Source organism: Ornithorhynchus anatinus, chromosome X2, assembly GCF_004115215.2.
Source record: "Ornithorhynchus anatinus isolate Pmale09 chromosome X2, mOrnAna1.pri.v4, whole genome shotgun sequence".
In the NCBI taxonomy this organism is placed as follows: Eukaryota; Metazoa; Chordata; class Mammalia; order Monotremata; family Ornithorhynchidae; genus Ornithorhynchus; species Ornithorhynchus anatinus.
In genome coordinates this window covers 6,860,305-6,884,155 of record NC_041750.1, presented here as the reverse complement: position 1 = coordinate 6,884,155, position 23,851 = coordinate 6,860,305, and the positions used below count along the sequence as shown (strand labels likewise).

Below are 23,851 nucleotides of genomic sequence, written 5' to 3'. Positions count from 1 at the left end.
GTGCTTAGCACATAGTAAGTGCTTAACAAGTACCACAAAAAAACCCTACAAATTTTTAGACGTTGATGCTGTCTATACAGAGCTTGTCATCCTCCAAAGAGTATGATGTAAGTGTTATGTCGCCGCAAAGAAAATGCTTATTTATGTGGAGCGGAAACCCATCTAAGTTGCTTCAGTAGTACAGAACTTGATTATTAAATTGTACTGATCAGTAGAGGTCTGTGCAAAGCAACTTTATTTAATCAGTTGGCATTGAAACGGTCTAAAGATGATGATGATGGTGTGGAGTCTCCCGGGAAAATTGACAGATGAGCAGGTAGTTTTGAAGTTAACGGATGGGATAAAGTACATACGTAACTGGATTTGCATGCTCAGCCACCTAACAGTGGGTTGTTGCTAGCAATTCCGTCAGCAGTGCAAGCCCAGTCACAGTAGTTAATGCCAAATATACCCTTGCAATGGAATATGGTGTGTGTGTATATATATATATTATATGCCATTAATTTTGGAATCTTTGCACTGGGAAGATGGCTCCTGATCTTTTCTTTTGGCACCCAGTAGATCATTTCCACTGTATTGTCCACTTCCATAAAAGTGTGTTTCTCTTGGTTGATGAGGCAGTTGGAGGTGTCTGGCTTTCACCTAGAGAGATCCTGAGTCTCTGGTTTTTCTCACCTAGAATCTCGACGCATCCTTCTCCCTGTGGTTCTTCATCACATTCACCTCCATCTGAGACAGCAAAAGGAGCTTCTTATCTGTTCTGGGATTCTCAGTAGCATTTTCTCTTTAGTCAAGGCTAACTCACTGGTAATGTACCCCACTTCCTTTCCTTTTGTCTTTTATTAATCTATGGGGGTGGGAAGAGGCAAGAGAGTCAAGTGTCCTGGCATTCTGTGGAATCTGTACCACAAATCCTCAAGTGCTACCTAAACAGTTCATGCTCCAGTTTGGATGAAAGAGTTCGAGCAGTCAAGACGAACCAGAGCAGTTGGAGGTCAGTATAAGGAACGTTGGCCAGCCAGCTGGGGCAATCGGTACATTTTTTCTAAAAGTGTGGAGTAAAGTGGCCTAGAGGAAAGAGCACTGGCCTGGCAGTCAGGAGGCCCTGGGTTCTAATCCTGGCTCTGCTACTTGTCTGCTGTGTGACCTTGACCAAGTCACTCGACTTCTTTTGCCTCAGGGTTTTCGTCTATGTAATGGGGATCCAGTATCTGTTTTCCCTCCCCCTTAGGCTGTGAGCCCCGTGTGCGACAGGAACCGTGTCTGATGTGATTGTATTGTATCTACCCAAGCACTTAATAATAATAATAATAATAATAATAATGTTGGTATTCGTTAAGCGCTTACTATGTGCAGAGCACTGTTCTAAGCGCTGGGGTAGATACAGGGTATTCAGGTTGTCCCACATGAGACTCACAGTCTTAATCCCCATTTTCCAGATAAGGTAACTGAGGCACAGAGGAGTGAAGTGACTTGCCCACAGTCACACAGCTGACAAGTGGCAGAGCCGGGATTCAAACCCATGACCTCTGACTCCCAAGCCCGTGCTCTTTCCACTGAGCCACGCTGCTTGGTGCCTAGAAGCGCTTAGCACATACTGCAATTGTTATCATTATCAATGTGTCTGGGATGGCTCCAAAACTCCAGAATTAAACTAGCTAAATCAGGAATATGTGGTCAATCTATTTATTAGGCAGAGATTATTTTTGGCCCAGTATTTTTCAGTTAATAGAAGAGAGAGCCTAAAAACGGAGGCTGGTGCAAAGGCAGCAGGTAACTTGATGTGCAGTGACTCATCTGAATCAGTTTGTGGAAGAATCTGTGCTTGGAGTTATCCCGCCATCAAGCCAGGCTGCAGCTACAATACCTGATTCTTTCCCTTCCCTCCTGCTCTTGGATCATCCTTAAAAGACATTTAGCCTCCCAGTACTTAGATTCAGCCGAGCACCAAAGGAGAGGAGAAAGCCTGGAACTTCCTCAGCGGTATTTTATTGGCACATTGCTTGAAACTGAGCATTTGTGGACGGTTATGTGAACAAATATGAATGAAGTGTGAATAAGGGGTGAACAAGTGTGCGATTAAGGTATAGATCTTTTCCTGCCACTAATTCCGCTCCTGTTTAGGTAATTCCATCAAAACTGTTGCTGTTTGTGTATGTTGAATTTAAGCCTCTACATGTTACCCAAAATTCATCCTGGGAATAAAGGAGATGATGAGGACAGACTATATAAAGAATTAATACACCGGCCACATAATCATGTTGGTGATTTGCACTAGATCACATAATCGTCTTGCCCACGTACCTTGTCTGTTGACACTAGAGAAGCAGAGAGTCCAGAGTTACTTATGGGGAAACTGACTCCTGATATAAGTGAATTTTTGTAAAAGTTGTTAGTGGTACTTGTTAAACGCTTGCTATGTACCGAGCACCATACTAGATGCTGATGTATATTCGCGATAATCAGGTTGGACACAGTCTCTCTCCAAAAGGGGCTCACAGTCTAAGTAAAGGGGGAGTAGGATTGAATCACCATTTTAATTCAGTCCTAGTCCCCGTTTACAGATGATGAAACTGAGGCACAGAGAAGCGAAGGGACTCGCCCGAGGTCACCCAGCGGACAAGTGAAGTCAGATCCTCTGACTCCCAGGCCCGAGTTTTTTCCACTAGACCCCATTCCTTCCCTAATTGCTGCTTTCTATTTCCCCTCTTTTTCCTGACACTAACAGTTTGCTCCCTTCCTGCTTGCTACAGGAAACAAATGTTGTGGAGGAGGTTGAGATGATGGTGGAAAGCCTCCTGGATGTGCTCTTACAAACTCTACTCACAATCATGAGTAGATCCCAGTCTCAGGAGGCGGTAAGAGGGCAGCGCTGTCCACAGTGCACCGCAGAAATCACTGTTAGTAACTAACAGTCAGGTTCTTTGGCCTGCTTATTTAACCCTTTGGCTTCACTCCCCCCTCCCACATTGCCTTCATTTCACACCCATCTTCCCTGCATGATCATGCAGCATGTGTAGTTTCCCCCTCTCGTTTTCTGCACTCCGAATATCTGTCGTAGTTAAAGATCCATACTGCTGTAATTATTGGAGAACAAGCTGTTGGGTTAAGGAAAGGTCTAATCAGTAGCTTTTCCCAAGAAATGACTATGAAATGAGGTGGGAAAGAGCTTGCCTTGGCACTTTGCCTAAAATACTCACCAAATGTTTGCACTAAATATTGATTTACTGTGAGTATCCAGATCAGCCATAATCTGGTTGGGTTGGTAGTGGGAATATTCATCAGTGTTAGTATCTAAACTTCCTGCAGCAGGAAATTAAGAAAAGAAAGGGTGAGCAGATGAAACTACCATCCTTGCTGGAAATCACTAAGAGTTTAAATCTCATTAATGAACAGATAATTATTTTTGGTCAAGCTGGCAGGCTGCTGTGTGTTGCTCTCTGACTTCCAAACCAGAAAGGGAGTTGACCCTAGCCTTACCAAACTAGAAGTTAATTCATTCATTCATTCAATAGTATTTATTGAGCGCTTACTATGTGCAGAGCACTGTACTAAGCGCTTGGGATGAACAAGTCGGCAACAGATAGAGACAGTCCCTGCCGTTTGACGGGCTTACAGTCTAATCGAGGGAGACGGACAGACAAGAACAAGACAAGAAGTTAATGTATGGATGTTCCAAATACGACAAAATGGGTTGGCAGATATATTCAGTAGTATTTATTGAGTGCTTACTTTGTGCAGAGCACTGTACTAAGCGCTTGGAATGTACAAATCGGTAACAGAGACAGTCCCTGCCCTTTGACGGGCTTACAGTCTAATCGGGGGAGACAGACAGACAAGAACAATAGCAATAAATAGAATCAAGGGAATGAACATCTCATTAAAACAAAAAAAGATATATGGTTAAAGTGAGCTGTTTAAAATCCAGCAAGTAAAATCATCATAACAGTTCATTTCCAGGAATTAGAAAAAAAATCAGATTTGTGTAGTTGTCCTAGTTCGGAGTTGTATGGGTAGACTAATACTTGGAAAGGAACCCCAGTTTTTTCAGGGTCTTTCTTGGGTAAAGGTATTTGTTTACTCTTCACTTAGAAAGTAAGCATGATAGTCACGTGAAATCATTGGGGTTTCAAGTGCTCTAGGATTTTCTGCCTAGGATTCCATTTGGTACCTGATGAAATGTCAAGAACTGCTGTTTTAATACTTACATTTTTGAGCCCATTTGGGGAAACTGGTCTCCAGTGAAAGGATGGTAAAACTTGAAAAGCCTTCCTAAATAGTCCCCAGTAGGTGATTAGAGAAGGATCCTCTTCATTCGAAACAGCTATGGCATTAAGAACAGTGCTCCAGTGCTTAGAACAGTGCTTGGCACATAGGAAGTGCTTAACAAATGCCATTATTATTATTATTAGATTAGTACAGATTATTCCCTTACCTGTAATTTTCTTGAATGTCTGTCTTGCCCTCTAGACTGTAAGCTCTTTGTAAGCAGGGATTGTGTTTACCAACTCTATTGCCTTGTACAATCCCAAGTGCTTAATTCAATTCTTGGAACACAGTAAGTATCCAATAAATACCACTGATTGATTGATTGAAATGCAAAAGGATACTCTCTCTGTCATCAAGAATGATATCTTCCCCAACTATAATTTATTTGAATGTCTGTCTCCGCTTCCCACCCCCAGACTGTAAACTCTCTGTAGGCAGGGATTGTATCTACCAGCTCTGCTGTATTGTATTCTCCCAAGAGCCTAGCACAGTGCTCGACGCACAGTAAGTGCCCAATAAATGCCATTGATCGATAGTTTGACTACAAGTGAATGGATAGTGAATTGAAATGCAAAAGGATAATCTCTATGTCATTAAGAGTGATATTACCAATGCTGTCAATTTATGGTAATTACTGTTGCTGGTTTATCATTTTAATGGTTCCATATGCAGTAGTCGTACTAAACCAATTCATATCCTGATCAAATAGATTAAGGATTCTCTATCAAAAGGTAGATGTCAATTATGGATTTTGAGCCTTTTTAACAGGTACATTGGGCCATTTCAAACCTCATTCCTCTCACCTTACCTCAAAAAAAGAGAAGTGATTGGGTATTCTAAATATTTCTTCATGTTAATTGACAGGGGGAGTATGTGTCCTGTCTCCTGTCTCTACTTCAACAGATGTCAGACACACATTACCGCCATTTACTGGAGAGCTTCCAGAGCAAGGATGAGCTAAAGGTATGATGTCAATTCGTAAAGGATTAATGTGTTCTTGACATTTATTTTCCAATAAGCCCATGTAGAAATTAGGTGGTGTTCCAATGCAGAGTGTCCTCACTTGGTTTACTTGATGCCCCACTAGAAAGAAACTGAAGATTTTAGCTACTGAAATATTACCTTTTGGATTCTTTTTAACTTAAAAAGTTTGCTAGACAATCTTAGAGTTTGGAATGCAATAGTAAGGATTTTTACATTTAAGCAGTAAACTAATGGGGGACTGAATATTTCGCACATTCTTAATTTCCCATGTTGAGCCCAGTTATTTCAAAGGTTGCAGAAGCATCTTAATGGTGTTTATTTTATAGTGTATACTCTTCAAGAACAGCACAGTGGGAAGGGAAGCTCAATTGCAAATGATGCCCCTCCCCACTCAGATGAAATCCACCGGGCCAGCAAAGAAGCTTGCTGTGGTTTTACTTGTTGCCACTGCTGCAGCAAAATATACTTGGCCTCTTCCGGGCATAAGATGTGCTTCCACAGAAGGGACCCCCATGAACCTCAGGGAAAGTTGGGGTCTCTAGATTTGCCAGAGGCATGTGGTCAGGCCCAAGACTGTTTCAGGGGATCCTCTCGCAGCAAAGGGGCAAGCCATACTCTCCGTTCACACATTTGTTCTCTGCCGCTTGTTTACCCACCTCATTCACGCACTTCAGTCCTCTATCTTCACCCCTCTGGGGCTCTAATGAAGAATACATATAGGAAAGAAAATGACCTATTATCCGCAGTGGTTGGTGATGATGATGTCATTTCCTCCTGTTTTAGGAGTTTCTGATGAAGCTCTTTTGTGTGTTTCGCAATCTGATGAAGATGAATGTTTATCCTCGGGACTGGATGGTGATGAGGATGCTTACTAGCAAGTAGGTTTGGATACAGTATGCCCCCCTAGACTCTCTCTGTTAACAAAGCATGACTTTTGGTTAGCAATCAGGAACTCTTACGAGGAATTTCTGATCTACTAGCATCCTCCCCTTACCCCCCGAGTGGCAGAATTGCTGTGAAGAGAGCTTGGAGAAAGGAGAGATCGGGAGAGATCTTACCCCTTCTCTTCCTCCTCCACAGCACCCCCTGGGCATGATCTTGCTGTCTATCTCTACTACCATCCCTTTATTCACTCACCTGTGCGGCACACCCTTCTCCCCCGCCATTTAGGCTCAAAGATTACTATCCTGTGAATGAGTCAGTTTAGTGAATGAGTGGGTGGGATTGTATTCCACCACCACTGCCTGACTACTTTATGTTTCCAAACCCTGAAAAGATAAAGTGAGCTTGGGAGGAGCAAAGAGTGCAGGCTGGTGAGTAATGGATAAAGAGAGCCAATATGTAAGATGGAGAGAGCTAGTGAAGAACCTAGACTCATTCAATGATATTTATTGAGCACTTACTTCGTATAAAAGCGCTGCACTAACCACTTGGGACAGTGGTAAGGAGTTTCTGTTTGATAACGATAAGGGAGAGAAGAGGCCACTTGAGGGATTTTTGAGAAGTGAAGAGATGTGTACTGACATACCGAGCGACGCTACAGGGTGATTCGTGGAGCCGAATGGGGAACAAATTGAAGTGGGGTGAGGCTGGAGAAAGGCCCCTTCAAGAGAGAGAGGCAGGGGAGACAGTCATCAGGTGGGAACCAGGACTCAGTGACGGCAAGAAGGAGGAGTGAGTGGGTCAGGAACAGGACATTGATAAAGGCTAATGGGTCTAGGATAAGGCAGGGGGTTCTTCAAACCACAGTGAACTGTGTGGGGGGAGGAGAGTGGTGAGTGGAGAGACGAAGGACAGGGATGGGTGGTAGGCAGTGTTTTGGGGAGGCAGGAGGTTGAATGGGGCAGTGGGAGAGTCGAAGAGGTTTGCCAAGAAGGGAGGGTGTATGGCTAGGGGGTGGGGGGGTCGAGGGCGGGGCCAGGGTAGATATATCTTCAGTTGCATGATCTTCCCTCAGTGCAGTGTACAGTTGAAGCCCCAGCAGTCTTCCCAAGCTACTCGGGGAACAGGAATCATGTCTTCTTTTTCTATTGTACTCTCCCAAGCACTTAGTACAGTGCTCTACACACAGTGGGAACCCAAGACATAACTTTGATTGAGTGTTTAAAATCTCCTGAGTAGAAGCAAGGTGTCTGTCAGTGAATAAAGATATACCTGTGAGCTTCCCTTTTTGTCTTAGCAGAGCCCTTGTTAATTATTAAATACTGTTAAGTGATTGGTTCTATTTTTGGCATGCTCCCATACCTGAATCATATTTTAAAAAATTTCAACTTGTCTTTGTTCTTAAGATATTAAAAAAAAACAAACTTGCGTTCAGACTGAGACGCTCATTAGATTTTCCATCCTTGGAGAATAAAATTGAACAGAAGTCCAGGGTTGGAAAGGCAAAGTAAAAGTAGCTGAGTAATAATACGAAGTGGAACCAAGCTCCTATCACTGAAATTCTGAGTGCCTAAGACTATTAAAGATTTATGAGAGCGTCTTAACGTCACCATGTCTTTACTTAATACAGTGTTATAGTCACGACTGTCCAGTACCTATCACCTTACGTACACAAGAATTTCACCGAAGCAGACTTTGATTTTAAGGTATGCACCCTAAAAATATTTCACTGTATCCCTGAAAGAGAATTCCTGGAAAACAGAAGCATAGTTTAATATATTGATTGTGCACCTTCTTTGTGTTTACTGATAATCATGTGACTAAATGTGCGAGACCTAGGAAGTCCTGAGATTGTATATCTCAAAACAGTTATGGTGAAGTAGTTTCTGGCATTGGTTCAGTCCTTTTGACATCTTAAGAGACTTGGGGGGGAAACACATCTTGACATTTAAAGAGAAAAATCTTTGTCGGAAAGATGTAAAAATGGCCCCATGCCTTATGCCTATATTTAAGTATTTCTCTGCCCCATTAGTAAAATCTAAATCTGCCTTTGGATTGTCACTTACTTAATCTTTTCATGCTCTCTAGGTGTGGAGCTCCTATTTTAGCCTGGCAGTTCTTTTCATAAACCAGCCAAGTCTCCAGCTAGAAACTCTCACGACTGCCAAGAGCCGAACTATTCTGGAGAAGTAAGTAATCTTTCATTCACCACCCAAAATATGATTACGTTTTCACTAGAGAGGAATCTCATGTCAGAAATGTGAGGTCTTCCTTCTCTCCAAGCCTTCATGTGGTCAGGAAAATCTCCCCTTGAAATTGTCCAGAAGCTTCAAGTGGAAGAGATTTAGGAACTAGCCGATCTGTTTGGAAATTGTGAAACATCGCTCAAATGCCAATTTCATTGTATTAAAAACTCTACCCTACAGAATTTTGTCCTAGTAAGAGATTCACTGTGTTTTCTCTCTCAGATATGGTGACATGCGAGTGATGATGGCTTATGAGCTGTTCAACATGTGGCAGAACCTGGGTATGTGTCTATCTACCACTCTTCTAGTCCAGTAAACTCAAAGTTGCCAGGAATTTTTAGTGCCTTCTCTCATGTTATTGCTGTAAGAAAACGGAGTTCAGGACAAGTCTTTTAGATGCCTTTGTGAAATTAAAGGTAGAAAACCATCTGGAAAGTTTTCCTGATTGAGAAGGCACATTGTTATACATTTGTTAGTCTTCTGGCAACACTAATCTGTTTCTGTAACACTTGGCGGGTAAACCTTAGTGAGGTAAAATACTAAGTAAGTATCACCTAGAAAGACTTGAATATTGAAAGAGCCTATGTTTACAGATTTGATTTTTATAAATACTCCTGACTGAAACCTCTTTTTCCTGCAAAATTAGAAAATCTGGAACCAGTGACTTAGTTAAAAAAAAAAAAGGGGGGGGGGATGAAAGAAAAGCAATTGTTTTTGAGTTGGATTTAAACTTTAGCTACCTTATTATGAGTTTATTCCCTGTGGGCAGGGAACGTATCTACCAATTCCATTATATTGTATTCTCCCAAGTGCTTAGTACAGTGCTCTGCACACAGTAAGCCCTTAATAAGTAAAATTGATTAATTGATAGTTGATTTTTTTTTTTTACTATTTAGGCCAGTCTCACAAATTTTAAGTCCCAAAGAAATTTGACTGAGCCTAAAGCTGTCATCAACAGTATTCCTTTAGTACCTATGTTATGCAAATACCATGCTTGACATTGGAGGGAAATGATGAGAACAGCATAGTTTATAAGGTACCTGCCCTCAGGAAACTTAGTTTGTACTGGAGGAGCATACAGTCTCAAAGAAATGTGGCCAATTATGAAAAATTGAAAGTGCATCCACCATTCTGGTAGTGTAACCTTCTTTAGGCAGCCAACAACCAGTTCCTTGAAGTACAGTATAAAAAAGACTTTGGTAGTTTGGCATGGGCTGATGTTTTGAGCATGGAAATTTTTCAAACCCATCTGCAGGGTTGATGTAAGCATCCCATTACAGATACCTGGGACTCTTCTTCCCTGTAGGCTTGTCTTTTTTTATCATTTCTCTACGTCATCTTTACCGAGATGCTGTATACTGAAAGCAAAAAAAAACAACAAAAAAACTTTCTAAACACAACCCTCAGTGGCAAATGAGCAGGCTCTCCAACACATTGGAGGCCAGTCAGCCACAGAAGGAGACACTGACAAGCAGCTCAGGAACTCGACCCAGTAAAATGGCAGAGGCGAGGCTGTGGCACCTGGCAACCATGGAGAAAGCTGACCGGGGCGGGGTGTAGGGCGAGGCAGTAGGATCAGATTATGCATTTCTCCCCACCCCCCAATCCTGGACTCCCGTGGCCAAAGACATCCCCACCTTTGCAACCCCAAAATGCTCATTCAGGGACTTTGTCTTAACTGTGGAATTCCAGCCAGTTCCTTAGTTCTTCTAGAACTGTCTGCTTTTACTGTTTGATAAATCTGTTAGCCAGTCTGGTATCACTATAATATCAAGAATAACCTTTTCTGGGTGCTGTAATTCCCAAGGACCTAGTACAGTGTAATATGCCAAGTGGGACCTCAAAAGTGCTGCTGCTGCTACTAATATTATGCTATATATTGGACTTCAACCTTAGTGGGTAAAGAAAGTATGTGAAGGAAGCAACTTTGCAAGAGATGCAATATTTGACATTTTTCCTTTTGAATGAAGTAATTTGACAGAGAAAGAGTTTTGTCTTCAATATCCTTTGCTCCCTCCAGACCAACTGTGTTGTGCATAATTTATAAAACATTATCACAGAAAGTAGGCTACAAATCCCCTTAAACTCTTGTTAGCAAATTACAGAATATTTATCGATGCTGAATGAGTAGCTCCGAGGATTACATTAGCCCATTGAATAAGTTTTTAAAAATTTGACAAAATTTTGAGGCATTTCCAGCCTCTCTGTGATTGGTTGTCATCCCCAAAGTCAGCCTCACCCAGCGAATGGAATTGTCATATCTGATCTTTGGGGTCTTTTTAAATTGTTTTTTTTCATGTCTGAAGGGTGTTTGGTTGTGAAGAACTGGCCTAACAGTTTGAGTACAGCTTGACCACAATGCAAAGTACTTGTTATATTCTCTCCTCTCCCTCCCCACCCCCCGCCAGCTCTGTCTTTGCCCCCTCATTAGTTCTCTGAAAGGCGGAAAACAATATTTATAGGAGATCGTTATCCTGGTTTAACCGACACAGTGGAGATAAAAAGACATAGCCAATATTTCATAATTTTAATCATCCTGGTCATATTTCGAAAATGTCAGTGTTTTTTCTCCACTGAGCCAGTAACAGAAAGCAAGTAAGTACATTTTTTGTGGCCCTCAGGGAATGGTACCTGTCATTTGAAATTCATGGAAAACCTTTCATGTTCCTAATGAATTTATTTGGAGTCAGATATGAAAGGTACATAGGTCTTCCTCTTAATTGAAAACCCAATTGTGTTTTGTTAGACTGTGTAAAAGCAGAGTGGTCATAGTGGGTTTTTTTCAACTTCTAACTGAATTGTTTTATGCCCTTCCTGTTGATGGATTATCCTAATTGACAACAGCATTTATTGTCTACAGTGAGCACGGTTGTTGTTGTAGGCACTGGAAGACTTGTAGAAGAAATAAAAGGCCTGGCCCTCAAGGAGCATACAGTACAGTGAGGGAGATGAGCAGACATAAATAGTTAAATTTACAGTAAATATAAAAGGCTTAGTTAGAAATAACAGAAGTAAGCCCTAATGGATAAACGGCTACTCATATGAGTAGCTGACAGGATGACACAACGAGGAAGGTAAGGGATTAACTCAGGAGATGCCTCTTGGAAGAGGTGGGTTTTTTGCAGGTTAGGGAGGGTTGTGGTTTGGTGGATTTGAGATGGAGGAGGGAATTTCATATAAGGGTAAGAGGAATGAGCAGTGGGTCAAGAGGTGGGAAATTTGTGAGTGAAGTAGAGTTTAAAAGGTTAGTTTGGAGAAGTGAAAATGATCTGAGGTGAAACAGGAAAAGAGAGCAGTTCTAAGAGGCATACAACTGGTGGAGAACCTTGAAGCCAAAGGTTAGAAGCTTTTGTCTTATGGACAAAGAAATGGGTAGCCATTGGAGGTTAATGAAGGTTAGTAGGATGTAGCCAGAGGAAGAAGAGGTTAAAGATTGCAGTAAGAGAGGAAAAGAGGGTGGGAGCCAGTATTTTTAGGAGGTGAAAGGGGATGGGGACCCAAGGCACAGATAGAGGGGTTAGACTTTAAGAGCAGGTGAGAAATTTCCTCGTGGGAGACAGCTGGTAGAAAGAAGAATGGGAGGCTAGGAGCGGGAGAAAATTGAAACGGCAGAAGGGACCCTTAGTGAAGTTTGCATTTAATGGTTCCTGTGGTGTCGAAAGAGTTTATCGGTAATGAGCATCAGGGATAGGAGAGGGCAGAAGGGGCTTTTAGAAAGGGGTTAAAGGTCTGGGATAGTCAGTGAGGGCTAAGGGTAAGGAGATCAATGCTGGAGAAGGAGTGTTGTGCAGATGAAAGGGCAGATTTTTGAGAGGGTGCATTTGTAGTTCAGGGGTTGGCATGATTTTTGAACTTGATTGCCCAGTTCCATGAGTGCAGGAGCAAAGAAAGTGGACTGTGGGGGTGATCCGGGACTGGGAATTGGCAAGGCAGGAACGATGGAGGGACAAGGGGGCAAGGTAGGAGAGGGCAATGCGAAGGCTTGGATCTTTAAATCTAGGGAGTGAGTGTTCGTTAGAAAATCAATCAACGATGTTTACTGAGCATTTACCATGTGCAGAGCACTGCACTAAGCAGTTGGTATATTCAATCCCTTGCTCGCAGCAGCTTACAGTCTACATAAAGTACAAGAGTTTGGAACAGGTAGAGAGAATCCAGTGACAGCAGATATGAGTGTGTTCAGAAGATCATTTAGGAAGATAAGGAGTCAGGGTTAAGAGGCTCTGGTCGGAGAGTTGTAATTCAGGGTTAGAGGTGTGAAGGATGGAGTTTACGATCACAAATAGCCCAGAGTCTGGGAATTTGGAGGTCCAAGATGTGTCCTTGTGGGTGGTGGCCGATACGGGGTGGAATTGGAAGTCGTCAGAATCGAGTGTTTTGTGGAATCCTTTGATATGGGGGAAGTGGGAACAGTTGGAGGAACACGATCTCTCAATGTGGATGCTACAGTATCTGAGGATCAGTGTAGGATATGGTGGGGGGTGAGAGAAGACAGGTGAGGAAGACTTTGCACTCTTCCACACATGTACTGGTGAGCCCTGGTGGGGGTCGGGAGAAGAGAGATGATAGCCTTAGTGGGTGAAAGAGGTAGGTGATAAGGACTTTGAACACCGTGAAAGTAGTTAGAGGATCGAGAAGCAGCACTGGGGGGCAGAGAGTAGGTCGAGTCCTCCACCTTTCTCTGTGGCAGGATAAAATGTCACCCAAGTTGAATCGGTTCATCACCTTGACTTTAAGATTGGGCAAATTGTTCTGATTTTTTTTTCCAGGGGTATTTGTTAAGCACTTACTATGTTCCGGGTGCCAAATTAAGCACTGGGGTATATGCAAGCTAACCAGGTTGGATACAGTCTATTTCCCACATGGAGCTCGCGGTCTTAATCCCCATTTTACAGATGAGGTCACTGAGGCCCACAGAGGTTAAGTGAATTGCCCAAGGTCACACAGCAGAGAAGTGGCAGAGCTGGGATTAGAACCCAGGTCCTCTGACTCCCAGGCCTGGGCTCTTTCCACCAGGCCACACTGCTTCTCAATAACCGATGACCAAGTATTGCGCACTGCTGATAATAACAAGCACCTGAAAGCCTGGAGAGCCTGGATGTGATCTGTGAAATGCTCCTGGTTTGGGGGGGAAAAAAATCTTAAGAGAATCTAGTTTTTTGAAATAATTCAACTTCTAAAATACCCACCTTGGAGAAAAATAACTACCTCATTAGTGACACCTGCTGGTCCTAATTAGGAGAGCTGAAGTGTTTGACACCAAGATCAGAACAGATTTTGGGTGGGAGTTTGAAGAAAAGGCTAACTGAGGTTACTAAGAATGGATGTGCTGTTTCTGCTTTTGGTGATTTTTATTTTTTTTTTGACATGACATACAAAGCTCACCCATTGTAAAGCCAAACCAAAAGAGTAGCTGTCTCCAGTATTCATTCAGTCGTATTTATTGAGCGCTTACTGGGTGCAGAGCACTTTACTAAGCGCTTGGAAAATATAATTCGGCAACAGAGACAATCCCTACCCAACAACGGGCTCAGTCTCCAATATCCCTTGAGAAAAATTCTCTTTTGCTCCTAGAGAGCTTTGTTGTCAAACAAGTTCTATAGGATGGCTAAAGAATATGTTAGTTCCCATCCATATTAATGTTGTGTTTTTTTTCATCTAGGAGAACATAAAATTAACTTCATCCCAGGAATGATTGGCCCTTTTCTTGGTGTCACCCTGGTGCAGCAGTCAGAGATTCGCAATGTCATGATCCCTATCTTTCATGACATGATGAACTGGGAACAGAGGAAAAATGGAAACTTCAAACAGGTGAGACTCTGTCACTATTCTCTGGCCTGAATGTGAAGGTATAATGGTAACCAAAAAAAAAACAAAAGTGGGTTTGTTAAAGGTGTATTGTGGAGGATAGTGTCTGCTGGCCAGACCAGGGGATTGTCAGCTCTTATGTCCTGGATTCTCTTCCTGTCCTTGTATTGACCCTCACTAGGCTGTAAAGCTTCTTGTAGACAGTGATTGTGTCTACCAACTCTTTTGTACTCACGCTTAGTACAGTGCTCTGCACACAGTAAGTGCTCAATAAATGCCCTTGATTGACTTACTGGCCTGGATGAATTTGCTTAAGCTTCTCTTTGCATCAGTTTAATTGTTTTTGGAAATAAGTGTAGGGGTGAATTTTGTGAAGAAATGGAGTAATCACTGATTTTAATCTCCAAAACAAAAATTCAGGGTCATTGTTGTTGCATCAATCATATTTATTGAGTGCTTGCTATGTGCAGAGCACTTTATCAAGCACTTCGGGGAGAGTACAATGTAACAGAATTGGTAGGTATGTTCCCTGCCCACAAAGGGTTTTCAATCTAGAGGAGGAGACAGACAAATAAATTACGGTTACGTATGCAAGCGCTTTGGGGCTGACGGTGGGACGAGATCCAAATGCAAGGGTGACACAGAAAGAGAAAGGGAGTAGAGGAAATGGGGGCTTAGTTGAGGAAGGCCTCTTGGAGGAGATGTGATTTTAATAAGGTTTTGAACATGAGGAGAGTGACGGTCTGTTGGATATGAAGGGGAAAGTTCAGGCTAGAGGAAGAATGCGAGCGAGGGGTTGGCAGCAAGATAAATGCTCCACAACCAGTCAAGATGCAGTTTCTGTGAGAATGCCGTTAGATTAGCTAGCGATAGCATGGGCCCCAATATTAGCATCTCTTAATGAAGTATGGACTTGGAATGATTTTTTATATAGCCAAGTTTGAGACAGGATTTTATCTTCTCTGTGTTGCAATATATATGTATTTATTTATGTACGTGCCCACCCGTGTATACGTATAAGTATGTGAATGTAGTTGTCCTTCAGGTTTGACAGTGCTGTTATTGACTGTGAGGATTTCTTCAGTGTGTGCAAGTTTGACTTAGAAGACGATTGCGAGACTGGCAGTCCCTCCCACGTTAAGTGAATATAAAAAATGACCCTGCCTGCACTGTCGCATTTGCAAGCCACTATGCCTGATGCCATTCCATTTTACCCCTTTCGAGTGATAATAGTCCTGAAGCGGCTGGTGGAAGTCAGTCACCCCTTTTCTAATTGCTTTCCACCAGGTTGATCTGCCTTCTGCTGCTGCCTCCCACTGCCATGCTACATTATTTATGGATTCGCTTTATTGTGTCTTTAGAGCATTTCTGCTCACCCTGTTTACAGTTTCCCCACTTCAGCTCACCCTAGAGTGGATGTTTGGGTTCCCTGCCATCATCCATTCTCCTCACATGTCTCCTCCAGCAGTGCTGTGATGTGATGAGTGTTTGTTTGATGCTGGCCACATTGCAGAGCCTCAGTTTCTGTGATCTTGCCTTTTGAAGTTAAGATAGTGTTGTCGGATAGTCAGATGTGGCATTTGTGACGGGTCTGTCTCGCAGCCATAAAGACGGTTGGAAGCTACCATTACCCTCCCACTGTCAACCAATCAGTGGTATTTAGTGGGTGCTTACTGTGCGGAGCACTTACTAAGCGCTTGGGAGAGTACAGTACAACACAGTTGGTAGATATGATCCCTGCCCTCAAGGAGTGTACAGTCTACAAAACCTGACCATAATCTCCCAAAGGACATCGACCTATCTTTCCTATAATGCGGGGGTTGCTTTCTTGCAGAATGCTGCATTAAGGAAAACTTGCATTGAAGGATTAACCCCTGGTCCAAAACCACTCACGTGCCCACAACGACTTCTTCTGACACTGCATCAAACTCTTTCCAGCCAGGCGCACCTTGTTAAAAGAACATTCTCTAATTCTTTCATCGTATTCTACTCCAAAATGTGGAATGAATACCTGCAGTCTGGTCGAACTGAGGATATTGGCCTTCTTGGTTCAGATTTCTGTCTCTTTTTCTGTCCTTGCGTTTTTCGACAGGGTACTGGCACAAGTTCAGTGTCAGCCTTCAGCTCTGTGTCACTGGTTGCAATCTGTCCACCAGGCCATTAGTGGGCTCACTTAGCCTGTAAGCCCCATACGGGACAAGGACTGTGTTTGACCTGATGATCTTGTATCTACCCCAGCACTTGGTACAGTGCTTGGCACAGAGTAAGCACCTAATTAATAGCATTATTATTATTATTACTGAACAAGAGCATCTCCCTTCGAGCCCTCCTTTTGTGTCATGGGGTGATGGGTAAAGAAAAGCAGGCTGTGCATCAAGGACTGTTTCCAGTGGCAATTTGTTCTTCCTTCTACTTAGACTGGGAGCCCCACTTGGGACAGAGACTTTGTCCAACCTGGTGGTCTTGTATCTTCCCCAGCGCTTAGTACAGTGCTTGGCCCCGAGTACACACATATCATTATTATTATTCCATAGGACAGGTACAAAATTAGAGTGAAAGAAAGAGAGAGAGAGACAGGCAGGTACCAACAGAGAGAGACAGAAGCACACAGAGTCAGAGACACACATACTCTCAGCCCCACCCTCACTCCCAAACTCATTCACCCAGGTGATGCTCCCCTTGGACAGCTAGGGCTGCAGCAGGAGATAGTCAGGTGCCATTTAAATGGAGGCTCTGCTGCTGCTGCCGATAAAAACTACTCCCAGGATTTCCAGTGTAGAGAAACTGTGGTCAGAGTGGTCTTCTAGAACCCCAGAAATCAAGGCCAGCCTCCAGCCACAGCATCAGTAAAGGCCAGTTGCTGGTAGAGTCAGGGGAAAAAAATGACCTCTTTCTGCTTCCCAGATGGTGGCTGGTTATTCTATGAGAGCCATGTAGAGCTTAGCCGTGGGCCCCAAGCCATGAATTTGACGTGCCTGTAATATGAATCCTGTTTTACTCCATTGATGATGGGAAAAGAATCAGACAAGGACCCTGAGCAGCCACCCATATCATCATGGAATCATTTTAGAGTCTTGACAGACTTTCAGGGCAGTCCAACTTTTTTCACAGTTCTCAGAAATCAGGTGCACGGAGGGTGTCAAATCCTTTTCGTAAGGTGTATAAAAAGCCTGTAGAAGTCATGATGTGGTTCCCTACACTTTTCGTGCATCTGATACTCAGCAGAGATCATATCCATTGTGCCCCACTGTGTCTGAAGGTGCGTGTAGAATCTGGGGCCACGTGGTTAACAATGTACTTCAGTAGTTAAGTCTAGGAAGACTCTCTGGCTTGAAGGTTAATAATGATAATAATAGCGTTTGGTAAGGGCTTACTATGTGTCACGTACTGTACTAAACATTGGGATGGGTACAAGATAGGTACCTCGTGGGGTTCACAGTCCAAGTAGGAAGGAGAATAGGTATCCCCATTTTGCAGATGAGGGAACTGAGGCATAGAGAAGTAAAGTGACTTGCCCAAGGTCACACAGCAGGCAAGTGACAGAGCTGGGATGAGGACCTAAGTCCTCTGACTCCCAGACCCAAGCTCTTTCCACTCAACTATGCTGCTTTTGACAAGTAGGAGCTCTTCCACTGCCCAAAAGTGTTCAGGTGCAGGAACAGAGGTTCCCTACCATACGGGAGGAATCTATATTCAAGAAGAGAGAAAATGAATAACCAAGACAAGTTATGCAGGCTTCTTCCCTGGAGATCTTTAAGCATAGGATAGCTACCCATCTGCCAGGAATGATTTGAGTTAAGCCTCCTTGAATGTAGGAGGATAGATTGGCTAACCTCTAGAGATGTTATGCAATCAATCCTATGCTCTGTGATTCTATTAGGGAGAAAAAGGTGCTAATGGAGGGAATGGGGCTGAAAAGAAGGGTTTAAGATTTAAAGGGCCCTTCATCTGCATCTGTGACCCTTTGGCTTGTCAGATGCAGCCTGTCCCGCTGCTCTGCCGCTAATTCTCCTTGATTTCATTTGCTGGCTGTGACAGTGAGTATCTTACTGCTAATTTATAATCAGGGTATGGGTTTTTCAGATTAAAAACAAATACATAACTTGGGGGGAGTGGGCGGTGATTACCAAGTGTTATCCTTTTTTTCCATTTGAATTAAAATTGGGTTCAAATGTCTAAAATTCCAGGTTTTTCTTCTGGCTTTTATTTTTGTACTGCACATGCTACGACATCTGCCTGTCCATTTTTTTCAGTAATATTTCTCCTTTCTAGCACGTGCAAATGAAGGAAATGCTAAATGAGTGCTCACAGCCAGCTGTCGGTGTACTTAGCATTGGGGTACTTAGGGTATGCCAACCTTGCTTAATTTAGGGTATTGATCCCCAGTATCCCGCCAAAACTGAACACTATCCAAATCTTGGTTTTGAGATGAAGGCTGTATTAACAGTCACACTGTTACAGCTGTCTCCATTCAAAGACAGCGCTGCTGACAGCGGGACTCTATCCATGCAGTCACTGAATCGACGTCTCTTCCACACTGTCCAAACAAAAATAGAGTAAGGGATGTTTTCTCGCCCCTTGCCCCACCAAGTCAGCTTTGCATCCCCTTGTAGGGCTACTCAGACCCCAAGGATGCTGCTGACTCGCATAGCTATTTCTCTTCAGCCATTCATTTTCATACTAAAAGTGTCCATTAGCCGGTGAGGAAAGAATCAGAGCAAAAATGATGGCATTCACACCAGAGAAGAACAGCAGAAACGACCTCAGGTGCCAAGTACCCAAGGAAACTCTAGATTTTGCAAAGTGGGGAGAAGAAAAACCCCCAGGGAAAAAAAAAAAATGTGTGACCAAGCCTAACAGAAATCACATTCTAAAGTGGCCCAGTGGAAAGAGCAGGGGCTCGGGAATGAGAGGTTCTGGGTTCTAATCCCTGCTTTGCCACCTGCCTGCTGTGTGACCTTGGGCAGGCCAGCTAACTTTACTGTGCCTCAATTTCTTTAGGTGTAAAATGGAGTTTTAATACATGTGCTTCCTCCTGCTTAAACTGTGAGTCCCACGTGGGACAGGGACTGTGACCAGCCTGATTGTCTTGTACCTAGCACAGTGTCTGGCGCATCGTAAATGCTTAACAAATGCTGTTATTGTTATGATGATAATGATGGTATTTGTTAAGCGCTTACTATGTGCCAAGTACTGTTCTAAGCACTGGGGTAGATCAGGTTGTGGTATATCAGTTCTGGGGTAGGTAATCAGGTTGTCCCATGTGGGGCTCACATTCTTAATCCCCATTTTACAGATGAGGTAACTGAGGCGTAGAGATGTTAAGTGACTTGTCCCAAGTCACACATCTGATAAGTGGCGGAGCTGGGATTAGAACCCATGACATGTGACTCCCAAACCCGTGCTCTTTCCACTAAGCCATGCTGCTCACACGTTATTTTTTATTATCATCAAAGCAGGCTACCGACTCTGTTATATTTTTCCAAGCACTTAGCGCATAGTAAATACCATTGTTTATTATTATGTCAATTGCTTAATGACTTGTCATTCTCTCCACCACCATCATTTTAAGTTACTTTAGCAATTTAGCACATCTATTGACAGTAGAGAGGCTGACAATTCATTACACAGTTGCCCTAAATTAAATTATCTGGATTAAAATTCCGATGGATTCATAAATCAACTTAAATCCATTTTGGCAGTGGAAATGTTCGGAAAACCTTAATACATTTTTTTATTTAAAATTTTGGCAGGGGGGTGGGAATTTGGATTTAGTCCCAACATTAAAAAATGATTTGGGGGTAGATATTATCTTAAATCCAGTCTGCCTTAAAAATACATGCTCTAGTTATGAGTTCAAGAAGAAAGAAACAAGCTTGTCAGTCTGTGGTTCTGATTGCATTAAAAATAAAGTTTTGAAATATGACAGAGGAACGGGTGTTGTTCTCCTGTTCCATGCCGGCCTCTGCCTTGTAGGTCTTCCAAAATGTACATCTACTATAAAAATAAATTAGGACTAGAGACCAATTCTTAAGTGTTGGTGTCTAGTGAATGTACAGAACTGTTCTGCTATGCCTTCGTTGTTTTATATGGTCAATGGGCACAGAATGGGGCTTTTTGCTTGTCTACAGAGCTAATAGATTATAGCTGTGGAGGACCAAGCTGGATTCCATTCTGTCTTAGGCATCATGCTACAGAGTGACCAGCTGAGTTCTTTCTGCATGAAAGGCCATCACAAACGATAAATATCCTGCAATCCAAACACAGCTTGATTTTTCAAGGCAAGTTTGCACGTCTGTCTGGTGGTTGAAAATATCACGTTTGGACTTGTGCGCAGAGACACTCTGATAGAAAATTCACTGACAGAGAAAATTATCAATCAGCAAGAAGTCATTTCAGAGGCGCTTTACTCTTGCTAAGCCACAGAATAAAAGTAATTGCTGCAAACTTTAACGATCAATATGGCCAATTACAAAGAGGCAGGTTCTTGTGGAATCAATTATCTTTATCCATAAGAGGCCCTGTCCCCTGGCTTTCCCCCTTCTTTGTAATCCTCTAGGCTGTAAAGCTCCTTGTGGGCAGGGGACACGTCTGCCAACTCTAGTATATTGTCCTCTCCCAAGCACTTAGTACAGTCCTCTGCAATCAGTGAGCGCTCAATAAATGCCACTGATTAATTGACTGATTTTCAGACTTCTCCCACTGTTCATTTCCTCAGCTGATTCTGCTGGTGAAATTGAAGCAATGCTTCTGTAGTTTTGCTTATTATCAGTTGTGTGATCACTGTCTCTTACTAAACTCCCACAATTCCCAAGTTTCCTTCAAATCTGCATCATTCTTCTCCCCAACCCCCGACTTCCTTCGGCAGTCCTCAAGCTTTCCCTCTGAGAACCAGAAGTCCCGACCCGTGGCTCGGTGGAAAGAGCATGGGCTTGGGAGTCAGAGACGATGGGTTCGAATCCCGGCTCTGCCACATGTCAGCTGTGTGACTGTGGGCAAGTCACTTAACTTCTCTGTCCCTCAGTTACCTCATCTGTAAAATGGGGATTAAGACTGTGAGCCTCACGAGGGACAACCTGATTACCCTGTATCTACCCCAGCGCTTAGAACAGTGCTCGGCACATAGTAAGCGCTTAACAAATACCAACATTATTGTTATCTTTTCTTCCCCCTGTGCTTTAAGGGCTAGTCTGCCTAGAGTTTAATAGTGTGAAGAAAAGGATTAGTTGTGTTCAGACCTGGCTGAAGTCATCTTTCCACAGCTCCTTACCCTTTCTATACTAGAGTAACTTGAAGTCTAAGAATAAGGTGAATAGTCCCTCTTTTCGTCATCCACTTAGCTACACTGCCTCCCATGTACCTATGAACAAAGTCCATAGCAGAATCTGACTACCCTTTTGGCCCATCCCTCCTCTCTTACTCCAACTCTTCCTGCCCCACACTTTCCTAAATCCCCCTCCTCCTCCCTCCCAAAATTAGTTATTGAGCTGGCAGTAGAATTTTTTCACTTTTCGATTAACCTTTGAGCTCTGTAGGAGCCTTAGACAGTGGGAGACAGTGTGACTCAATCACGGATTCAAAACCCAGGAGCTGTGACACTAAGATCTCTTTCTCGGGTTGTTACTGATAGTTTCCTCCACTGCCGAAGGGCAGCATTGTCTAGTGGAATGAGTATGGGGTCAGGAGGTGAGGTTCTACCGAAGGCCTGTTGAGTGACCTTGGGCAAGTCATTCATCCCCATTCTACAAGTGAGGAAACCAAAGCACAGAAAAGTTCGGATATCTGCCCTCCCTACCTCTTAGATTGTGAACTCCATGTGGGACAGAGGCAGCATCAGAGAAGCAGTGTAGCTCAGTGGAAAGAGCATGGACTTAGGAGTCAGAGGTCATGGGTTTGAATCCCAGCTCTGTCACTTGTCAGCTCTGTGACAGTGGGCAAGTCACTTAACTTCTCTGTGCCTCGGTTATCTCATCTGTAAAATGGGGATTAAGATTGTGAGCCTCACGTGGGACAACCTTCTTACCCTGTGTCTACCCCAGCACTTAGAACAGTGCTCTGCACATAGTAAGCGCTTAACAAATACCAACATTATTATTATTATTAATATATGAATGTCTTGTATCTAAGCAGCACAGCACATGGAACAGGGTAAACATGTAAAAAATGCTATGATAATTATATCTCAGAGCCCATAATCTTATAATTGCTGATTATGTTTCCAAGGTATATTTCTTTTTGCTCCTAGGGAAGCTCATCCACCATTTTTTTGTCACTGATTCAGCTCTACGAGGTCTTTCTATGAAGACTTATACCTTATTTTGGAATGATTTTTTTCTGTCATTGCTCTCTCTGCCCTTTTCATAACTCCATAACCATCTTCTGGTCTTCCCTGGTCTACAATTCCACATTCTGGCTTTCCCATCAACGTTAGTGTCACACACCTAGGAAACCTACTGCAGAGGCAGATATTCATCTGTGTTACACCTGTCACAATGAACTAGATGACACCCTTTGTGATGTTGGGTCTCTAACTCCATTATCTGGTTAATCTTCACATCTGTCCACGTTTTAGCCTTATCATTTATAGAAAAGAAGCCAGGCGAGAAGGGAGAGGCAGGGAGAAGGAAGAACCAAGGAGAAAGGGGCCCAAGGGAGGAGGAGAAAGAGGCAGGGGAATCTCCCAAGAGTGAAGACAGTAATGGGAGGAGGCCGAGGTGAGCGTGGACAGCAGGGAAATCCACTAGGAGTCGTTTGAAAATTTCAGGAGCCAAGGAGATGTTGCGGGTTGAGAAAACAATTGGAATTTGTTGACAATTTAATTCTAGGTGTTTAATTTTCAGCGATCTGTTCTTTATTTGAAACATATTCTTCTCCTTTTGATGTCGAGTGTATTCAGTGTGCTATTTACTTCTCTTTAAAATAAACAAATCAGTGGATAAGCACCACCTCGCTTTCCCACACTTTATGATGGCTTACTGAACTTCCATTTCAGCTACTTCCTGAATCAGGTTTAATTTTGGAAGGCTGATGTTCAGTAGAACAAATATACATTCTAGAGTGTCCTTGTAGGTAGGAATTGACTTGTAACCAAAGTTAATATTGCATCTAGCTTTGGGGAAATGGAGAAAATTACACCATATGCTAGAAAATGAATTGGAAGTAGTTGGTAGGTTTACACTATGGAGAGAATGCTTTTCAAGGTGAATATATAAATGAAGAATTCATATACCTCTCTCCCACATTTTCTCTTTCATTCATATTGCCCCAACCAATTCATTTGAGCAATTACACCATGGATTAGTCTCCCCGCAAGCTATCCTTTGTTACTAGCTGGGAAAAGTGGATAAGGTTCTGGCTAAGTTATTTGTTCACATAAAGACCATGTATTTGGGTATTGCTGAGAGCCAAAGACATAGCTTAACAACAACTTCTTGGAGAACATAAATACCTCTCTCTCCAGAGAATGTTTGTTTTTCTCCTTGGTACAAGGAAAGAATAATTGAAGTTTATATTTCCACGTCCTTCAGTGAAACAAATGGGTCAGGTGGTGTCCTAGACTCAGGAGCATGGATGTTTTTTGTTGGGTTTTTTTTTCTTCATGCTGTAGAAGAGGCAGACTTGCCTAGAATGTGTTTGGAGCAGGGAAAATGGATCCGCCGTCA

General features: G+C 42.9%; 1 protein-coding gene across 6 annotated transcripts in view; it reads left to right on the top strand.

The window, feature by feature from the left end:
* The window catches only part of DOCK3 (dedicator of cytokinesis 3), a 474,713-nt gene that overhangs the window by 381,252 nt on the left and 69,610 nt on the right, over nt 1–23,851 (top strand). For 4 of the 6 annotated variants that reach the window (XM_029052762.2, XM_029052761.2, XM_029052764.2 and 1 more), the window contains exons 25-32: nt 680–807; nt 2,754–2,900; nt 5,134–5,232; nt 6,037–6,131; nt 7,766–7,841; nt 8,224–8,324; nt 8,604–8,662; nt 14,044–14,192. In XM_029052762.2, the coding sequence (XP_028908595.1) occupies nt 680–807; nt 2,754–2,900; nt 5,134–5,232; nt 6,037–6,131; nt 7,766–7,841; nt 8,224–8,324; nt 8,604–8,662; nt 14,044–14,192 (854 nt within the window). The remainder of the gene's footprint in view (nt 1–679; nt 808–2,753; nt 2,901–5,133; nt 5,233–6,036; nt 6,132–7,765; nt 7,842–8,223; nt 8,325–8,603; nt 8,663–14,043; nt 14,193–23,851) is intronic. The other 2 variants (XM_029052763.2, XM_029052765.2) reach the window with 2 other exon arrangements.